The sequence below is a fragment of the Corapipo altera genome, unplaced genomic scaffold (genome assembly GCF_003945725.1).
Source record: "Corapipo altera isolate COAL_440 unplaced genomic scaffold, ASM394572v1 2b, whole genome shotgun sequence".
NCBI classification, from domain to species: Eukaryota; Metazoa; Chordata; class Aves; order Passeriformes; family Pipridae; genus Corapipo; species Corapipo altera.
Genome location: NW_020884874.1, coordinates 12567387 through 12576540, shown reverse-complemented (window position 1 = coordinate 12576540; position 9154 = coordinate 12567387). Strand labels below are relative to the sequence as shown.

At 41.2% G+C, this 9154-nt stretch overlaps 1 protein-coding gene across 2 annotated transcripts in view; it reads right to left on the bottom strand.

The window, feature by feature from the left end:
- Positions 1–353: 353 nt before the first annotated feature.
- DCBLD1 (discoidin, CUB and LCCL domain containing 1) overlaps positions 354–9154 on the bottom strand; it is a 47532-nt gene continuing 38731 nt past the window's right edge. Inside the window, exons 10-15 of one of the 2 annotated variants that reach the window (XM_027634162.1) lie at positions 8654–8801; positions 8449–8565; positions 6847–6937; positions 5763–5812; positions 4083–4202; positions 354–1608 (exon numbers count right to left, since the gene is read on the bottom strand). In XM_027634162.1, coding sequence (XP_027489963.1) covers positions 1091–1608; positions 4083–4202; positions 5763–5812; positions 6847–6937; positions 8449–8565; positions 8654–8801 — 1044 coding nt within the window. In that variant the 3' untranslated portion in view covers positions 354–1090. Of the gene's footprint in view, positions 1609–1908; positions 2896–4082; positions 4203–5762; positions 5813–6846; positions 6938–8448; positions 8566–8653; positions 8802–9154 lie in introns of those variants that run through there. The other variant, XM_027634163.1, reaches the window with a different exon arrangement.

The window sequence follows — 9154 nt, the reverse complement described above, 5'->3', positions numbered from 1 at the left end:
GCAAAAGAAAAATTATTTGAAAACAATGGTGCTGATCCACTGTCTTGCAAATTTAACTGCAACAGTACACACACTGTTTTACTTAGTTGAAATATTTCAAGTAGAAATGTTACACTAAATTTGTAAGACAAAAATACCTAGTGGAGCAATGAAGAGTTCAGGAAGTTTGCTGCTTTGTGCCAAGGAACAAATGTCCTTACAGTTTAGCAGCAAAAAGGTCAGCTAGGGCTTGAACAGGATTTCATTCTCAGCTGTAAATTCACATTTTGGTTCCATGCACACTTCCTAAATAAAAAAAGAAACAAAACCAGATTAACTGGTGTTGGATTTGTTGTTTGGTTTTTTGGTTGTTGGTTTTTGTTTTTTTTTCTGTTGTAGAGTGATCACTATGGCTTGAACCCAAAATCAGTATCAGCCTTTCTACTTATTTCTAAACATGAATTGCAAGTTAGATGGCTCAGCTCATATGCTAGATCAAATTAAAGCATGTGAGAATTGCTGCTAAAAAAGCAGCTGGGAAGTTGGGTTTGAGCACAGTATTTAAATGCTCAGCTGCCTTCTCTTGTGCACATTATGCTTCAAGTAGTTTAACTTCTACCCTCCCAGAAAGAACTACAGTGATGCCCTATCTTCAGTTTTCATAGGAAAGGAGATGAATCACCACAACCATAAGATACACCATTTACAGCTGCCAGTACAGCAGCAGGTAAAATAAAGAGAGAAAAGGAGGCCTGTTTTTTCTTAAACAGGCCTTTCTGCAATCCTTTCAAACCCCCAGGTGAAAAGGAAACTTAAGAAATTCTCCTTAAATAAAAGCTATGTACAAATTGCACACATTGCAAATGGAGCACTGAGATCAGTTACAGAAAATAAGATGTACAGTCTTCACTGATAACATCTCTCTTGCTACAAACAGTGATAAACAGCATATGCTTTCTTCAGATGTCAGAACCCAGCAAGACAGCAATATTATGTACACAGGGCTTGTTTGCCTTCTGCCTCCCACAGCAGAGTCCCTCCAAACTCTGTTTTCGCTTCAGAAAGCTGTGCAGTGATGTTCCTGTGCACCACACCTCTCCTGCTCAGCAAATCACAAGAGAGCTGTCATTGCTGTCTGACTTATGGGTTTTAGGCAGTCTCTGGGTGTTGAGTAACCCTCATTCCCAAGGGCATTTTGCTGAGGTTTCTGGTAGTCTGTGCTGTAGCTCACAGAGGTCAGAACACCATTAACTTTGGGTTTGTCATAGTTTATGACACTCTGGGGTGTCTGATAGTCTCCGTTCCTGGTGTCAGTTTTACATGAACTGGAGAAGCTGCCAGCAGTGAGGGAGTGTATCTGAGATGAGACAACAGGAACATTGTAGCCATTTTCAGAAGGGAAATTATTTTCTCTTGCTATGTGCCGTTCTATGATGGGGGTGGCGTATTCAGGCTCTTGGCTGGTCAGGGGCAGAGCATATTCATGCCGGTTAGCTCTGTGAGGGCAGCGATAGTGATTTTCAGACTCGGAACTCCCCCTTCTTCCCTCATCTTTGGTGTCCACGGGTCGAAAAGTAGATCCTTTACGTGTTACTGTCCCAGTCCCAATCATGAGAGGCTGCTGATAATCTAAAAGGAAGCGTGAACTGCTCAATAAGGCACAGAATGATTATTTTATGTATGTAATACTTATGCATAGATAGGTATTTTCTGATGAAAAACTACTCACTTATTATATCAATCGTGTGGTTATTGGGGATTATGAGAAAACCTTTCCGCAGCACTGATCCTGTAAACTCCTTCCGTGAGCAAGCTTTGTAGAACATGGCAGAAGCTTTTCCACAGAGGAGCTCCAATCTGCCACCCCTTTTCCTACTCCCTCCCTCCCTTTCCCCACCTACCCACCCAAATAAATTAACATTTCTGGAATATACTTAAAAGCCCTAGAAAAATGAATGAAGTCAACAAAATATTAGCACCAAACTGGACAAAGGACACTGTATGAAGATCTTCAGGTGAGAAGTTCTCCACAACAAGTGTTCCACTTTTGGAACAGTTAGAATACCCAGGATTCTTAACGAGACTGCTTTATTTAAAAGGCATCTCACAGTAGCTGACTGACAAGAAGGATGAAGTTAGGCAAAACGGCAGCCAAGAGAGTCAGTAGAAGTGTGAAACACACTAAGCCAGCTCGCACGGCTGCAGGCATTCCAGGGGGAATGAGTGTGGGAGGAGAAGCAGGACTGGTGCTCCCAGAGGAATTGGGCAGTCACCCTGGTGAAGGGGGATGACAGGGATACAGCTGGCGACAGACAAACGGCCTGGGCAGGAGCAAGGAGTGAGATGGAGGAAATACGGCCTCAAGATTTGCTTGTTTGCACCTCTAGTCAAGGCAGATGCCAGACTGCCATGTAAGGAGGAGGTCTGAACTAAAAAGTTTTTTTAAAAAATCCAGTAATACTATTATGAGAAAATTCAATGTTCTAACTTTCTCACTTTGGCGCTGGTGACAATCTCATGTGGATACATACAGTGGCCTGAACAGTTCTAGTAAATGACACTGCTAAAGTATCGTGTTTTGATGCAGGCGTGAAAGAAGTTAGCTCAGTTTCTGTTCTGGCATCGTGGTTCCTCTGACATGAGCGTTGAATTCGATCCCATATGTCCTGTGAATCTTTTTGGCAGTTTCTGGCTAACTCCCAAACTTCAGCATGGAGGGTGAAGGTGTTATGATATTTCACTAAGTAAGTGGTGCAGCTCTCCTCCGCATTGCTGCCACCATCCCCAGCAATCTCTCGCTCAGGATGTAGCATCTCGACTTGCTCCTGGCTGCCTTTGGGAGCCAGCAGGCAGATGGGGATTTGAAGTGAGGGAATTCCATGTAGCATGATAACCTATATGCAAACTGTGTGCTCTCTGCAATTAAATTATTAAATTTTCTGAGTTGCATTCACATTTTTATTTCATGTTTCTTATTTTTAAGGAGACTGTAAATGAAAGGCTAAGGCTGAGAAGCTGCCTGGGCCAGGCTGAGAGTTAAGACTTCCCACAAACACAGCAGGAGGGGAGAATGGACAGAGCAGAAACTCCCCAGGCATGGCCAGGGGAGCCAAATAACCATGATGTTTGAGTAACCTTTATTCATTCTCTTTCCTTCATGATAGAAAACTGCTTTATAGATCTCTACATATTTATATAGAAAGTTTCTATAAATGATTGAAACTGTCTTTGAAAGATATGGAGGGTAGCACCATATGGAATTACAGTAACCATCCATTTGTTTTTAAATGTATTTCTCTGCCAAACACTTTGAAGAAATTCTAAGGAATTTCTGAGGTCTGGAGGCTGGAAACAGCAAACTAGTCTTTCTTCAAGATTGCTGATCGCTGATCTCATGAAATGGCTGCTCTCACCAGCCTTACCAGACAGACTAGACTAGGCGGGGATAAGATGTGCTAAGAGGATGAATTAAAAAATCATCCCTTTGGAATGCAAATAGTGCTGATGTGGGGATTTGCTCTATCCGAACAGTGACCTAGAGCTAATATAGCACAGGAGAGAAGCACTGGCTTTTTTCTTCTCTCCAGTCTACCTGCTTCCACTTCAAGGAGTCTCATCTCCCAGATAGTTCAGCACCAGGAAAGCTGCACTGGGATCTCAGCACAACTTCCAGCTGGGCAGGAAATCCCACCACAAACCAACTAAGTAATTTTTCTATTTGCTCAGCAGAAAGGGGCATTATATTTTGTTCCATTTTCAGAAGCATTTGTTTTTAAATAGAAACACAAAAATTAGTTAGCAAAGGCAAGCGATCCTATCCTAGGCATATTCTTGCATTCCATCCATGCCTGAGTGCCTTCCAGCATTTCAGAGTCAGAAAATCTTTCCAACAACTCCAAGAAAAAAATTCTAAAGTAGTGTTCTTTCCCTCCCTAATATATTTAACTGCTTCACTACTTATCTGGGATGAACATGGATAAATCTATTCCTGGGCCTCAGCTCGCATAAGAGCTGGAGCTTGTAATATTGCTGGGCCATCCCTCTCCATTACCTGCTCCACACATGGAGCAAAAGGAATGCATATGAGGGGAAGCAACTGTTACCTGCCATGTCACTGGTGACCAGATCCAGTTTTTGTGGTGTTTCCTTCTCATTGTTATAGCTGATGGTAAATTCAGTTGACTGATGTCTGGTGAAGGGCTGCTTGATTTGTTTCCAACAACCTATGATAAAGAAGTAAAAATAGAAGGCTTATCAGCAAGTTAAATGGTTAGAATCAGAGGATTTACCACGAAGTTTAATATTTGGTGTTCTCTTTGCTGTCAATATATATTTAAGCAGTTAAAAACCAAGGCTAAAATAGGCTGCTTGTAAAAAGAGCCCCTTAAATATGGAGGGTGAAGGAAAAAGTGATTCATCAACTGGGATTTCCAAATGAAAATGAATCTTTACATAGGATTTTTTGTCAAGGAGGGCTCAGATTCTGTAGGTGCCTGCATTGATGCCTTAACAAGGTATATTGATAAAATACTAGCTTTAAATCAGTTATGTCTCATGGCATTGATTATGTGGCAAAAATAATGCTTAATTTTTTTTTCAGTAGATCAGTGTGGCTTTCATTTTGTTGGTATCTGAGCATCTGCACTCATCAGTTCATTTGTTCTCACAACATCCTTGTGAGACAGAAAAGAAAAAACTCCACAATGTCAGGCACTTCCCTGGAGCTGGCAACAGGAGGTCTGTGGAGAGGTGAGTTCGACTACCAGCTTTCTAAGTCCCAAGCTTGGTTCACAAGGGCTTAGGAGCTTGATTTATGAAGCACGCATGAAACAAATGAACTGACTGGGTAAGAGGCTATCTCCAATTTCTTGGGATTTGTCCTCATTAGCAAGTGAGAAAGGATTATGATGTGACCTTGAAAAATCATATTAGCAAATATGATGTTAAGTACAAATTAATTTTCTAATGAGGGCAAGCTGCAGTGGGGAACAACATTCCTTTCACTGACGTCAGCACCTGCTGAGGGATGAAATTTCGCAGCTGAGCTATTGCAAAACACTTGTCAAGAGACATATGAACTGCTTAGTGGTTTCTTTTTTTAAAAAAAGCCGAGGTTCAGAAGGATATTCCTCTGTCAAGTTAGTTGGCCAGGAAAAACAGCTAAACCTCAACTGCCAAGCTGATGGGAGACCCCACTCCAGAAAGCGTTATTGAGCAAGACAAAGAAAATACTTCATCGGGGTTTTGCAGGCATCTCCTAAAGCAGTGTTCTCAAGCCAATCCCTCATTTGGATTTTACACGTGAAGTACAGTTGAGTATTGTTAAGCTTTATAAACACAGTCCCAAACAGGGAGGGCAGTGAGATAAGAATATTAAAGCCATAAAAAATGATTATCCCTTGCTCTCTTGAAGAAAGGCAATCCTCTCTGCTGCAGGGAAAAGAAAAGGAAAGCAGCAATTTTCTGCAAAATAGGTATTTTGGAGGAGGGAGGGAAAAGGAGGGCACCTGGGAGCACTCTTACATGCTAATTTATGCACTCTGTATAATAGATCTTTTGTTAATTGCCTTTCTGTCATAGAAACCAAATTATATTGTTTCTCAGGGCACTGTACTAGGATGACACAAGTGGGACTATCGTTTGCCATTTCCCTTGTATGAAGAGGTGAATTTGAATGAGGAAATGTGGATGCTATTTCACAAGCATTAAATGCTTAGTTGCATAACCCCCTTCCTGTTGGCCCAATGGACAGGACAGGATGAAGTGCATGATTCTCCACTAACCTGATTTCTGAGTACTGGATAATCCATAGGAAAGTCCTTTGGCTTCTCGCCTGCCAGGAGAGAAAAGGAATTATGAATGTCTGTACTCACAGCATTTCAGTTTCATGCATTAGCTCCAGCAGAGCTTTGTGTTTAGTGGCTGAGGACAAGGCTTCATTTCAAGTTCCTGGAGGCTGGTGTTTACCAGAACGTCAGGCATGCAAACCAGCACTTTGACATTTTCTTTTTCCCCATCTGTGTGCAAGTTGTGAGTGCTGGTGCTCAAATGCCTAGGACTGGCACTCATCAATTTGATGTGTTCATGTCTCTATGTCCATAGACCCAGGCTTATGTTTGCATCTGCTCTTCTGAATTCTTTGGCTAGTTTATAGATTTACTGGGAACCCAGGGCAGCTTTGGTGATGAAGCAGCATCACCAAAGCATTGCTTATACTTCCAAATTGCCATCTGCTGACAGAAATATTTTCTGGCTCTACATGCAAGTGCAGGTTCATATGAATGGGCATCTGGCAAGAAGCACAGTTAGCAGTGCTTCTTCCAGTCCTCTGACTTGTGAGTTGAAGTAGCTTAGTTTTAGCTGCTTACCCCAGTGTATGTGTGCAACTCCTTACAACTGGGCTCTTTCTGCTTTCAGCCTGCTAGGTTAAGTGCTCTGACTTAAGGCACTGGGAAGCAGAAACACAACCGGAGGGATATAAAAGAAAATGATCCAGATAGATAGCTAAAATCTTCCCTTCACTGAATTTTTACTTGGCTTTGGTGTGGAAAGTATTCTGTCTTCGATTGCTTTACACCATAGTATTTTTGGGTATATGTAGGCTGAAGAGAACAGCTGGTTACCTTGGACTGTAAATTGGGATGCACAGTTCTGACCTGCATTACCTTCATTTTTCTCTGACTAGGGGAGGCATACGATAAGAAATACAATTTACAGAGATACAACGTGAGTTCTACTTAAAAGGAGGACTGACAAACAGGATCAATTCCCAGCTCCCTGGTAAAGAGGTTCTGGAAAGAGGGCACAAAGTTGGACATGCTAGCTAGGTACCCACAAATGCCTCTTGTGACAAAAGTCATATCTTACTTGCGTAGGGCTGCACAGATACAAATTCCAGAGAACACGAACAGACACAGCACAATGAGGACGGGGACAATTATAGCTGTAAGCTTTAAACCTGCATGAGAAAAAAAAGTGAAAAAAGTTTAAAAGGCAAATTACTCTGAAGATAATAATTTTTACTACAGAGAATGCAGCAAAAAGTAGATAATGTTGCAGGAATGCTCCTTGAAGAGAGCATAAAAATGTGCATCTATAAAACTAAAATACTACTTCTCAGCCACACTTTCTTGCCATGTACCTACGTGGAACAATGTTGAGATGAAAGACTTGAATATACTTTCTCAAGGGTAACACTTGACTTGGCATCTATATGCGTCCTTACAAAGAGCAGTTCTTTCTTATTACACACCAGATGACTTTTAAAAAGCCACTTACACACACTTTGTTTGCAGTTGCTTATAAATCTGCCAAACAAGGCTGCAATTTTACATGCTGAGTATGTGGCTTGTGGAACAGACTGAAACATTTCAGTCAAAATAGTTCAAAGCTTTCCATGAGTGGATCTAGGGAGAAACCTGTTTAGCCCCTGTTAAATTCTAACACAACATGCTTTAGCACAGGGATTTGAAAATCAGCAGTGGGGTGGCTCTTGTGTCAGGAGTGTTTCATCCCCTGTTTCTACAGACACTTGCCAGCTGTGACAATAAGGTAGTACAAGTGTCCATGGGGTATTTACAATTTAGCAGATGAAATCTCAGTAGATTTAATTTTCAGTGAACATGGATATGGTTTACCCATGCCACTGCACAGATGAATTGAGCTTCTTTGCTCTTGGCAAGAGCTTCAGAATGTTTTTTTTATTACAGTGATTGTTTCTACAACCAGTTTTTTCACAGAGCCATTCCTACAACTATCGGCTATCTAGTGGGTAGAAGCATTTGGTACAGTAGATCTGGTAATACCTGCCTGGCTGTGGGTCCACCAAACAGTCAGTATAAGCACCAAATTTTGTTTGTTTGCTTTTTAAGATCTTAGATGCTAGCTCCACAGCATTAAAGGATGAAGACTGCAAATTCAGGAAGAAGTATGCAAATTAAGGTGGTCTGAGCCCCCATGAACATGTGCATTATGGAAAAATGTTTAATTACAAAACTGTGCACTACTGTATGCTGCTTTTAGCTGGAGACCCTCTCTGGGAGGGCTCATGATTGTGTAGAGAGAAGGTAACATTTTTGTGAGACCACTACCTCACATTTTTAATTAATTTTTATAATTTAAAAAAAATCATAAAATATAGGAAAATAGTGAGGAAGAGCTCTTTCAAAAATTGCTGCTGAGTGCTCACTATAGTTCCTTGAGCAACCCACCAAGCATGGTAAATAAACCAATAGGACAGGGAAACCAAAGCCTGATGTTAACACATCAAGGAAAATTAAGGCTTTCGATCTCTTTCTGTGCCTTAAGACAAAAAGAACGTATGTTCTTCCCTCTTCTCTCTGTCATTAATCTTTAATAAAGTCTGAAGGGAAAATGAAAGTTTTGGTTTGTGAGAAAGTTTAAAGTTCACTCAGGGTGGACTGAAGACATGATGCATCCTAGAGAAAATGCAGCACTAGGTAGTGTTACCCAAGTTTGTTTCTTCTGACGGGATGGGCTCTGTAACAGTCCTGTCTTCTTTTCCAAGGGAGGTTTCTGTGCTCTGACTTGGTTTCTGCCACATTGAATGCGTAAATGAACTGTTAGCTGCAAAAGAGAAGGGGACATCAGTGGTACTGGGGTAGCACAGTGGTTTTAGAGGCACCATGCCTGGGGACCACTGCTTACCCCATACCTGGCATTATTCGACACCCCATCAGCTCAAGCTTCAATGCTATTCTTTGGTTCCAAGTCTGAGGGATAATTCGCACATAACGGGCCACTATTGGAGGGATGAAGTTATTGCGTACTATGTCACCAGAGTTGGAGTTGCCTTGGAATACCTGCAATGAAATGTGCACACATTGTTTGCTTGGTTTTGAAAGTCTCTTTCTTCAAAGTGTTCCTGACATCCGTCTTCAAAGATTTTCATTATCCTAAAACTAATACATTGATAATCTGGGATTCAGACACAAGATTTTAGGAATTGAGAGTTCTGGAAAGAAAGAATTAATCTTTTCAGTTCTACCAGATGATCACATTTTTCTGTTAGCTCGGAGGAGAAAGATTATCACCATTTCAATTCTGTGTAATTTTTAGTTAATGTATGCTGGTATAATGCTATCATTTTTTATTTAATAGCACAGCAGCACCCTTTCTTGGGAACAGGGGATAAAGACGTAAAAAGAAAAAACTG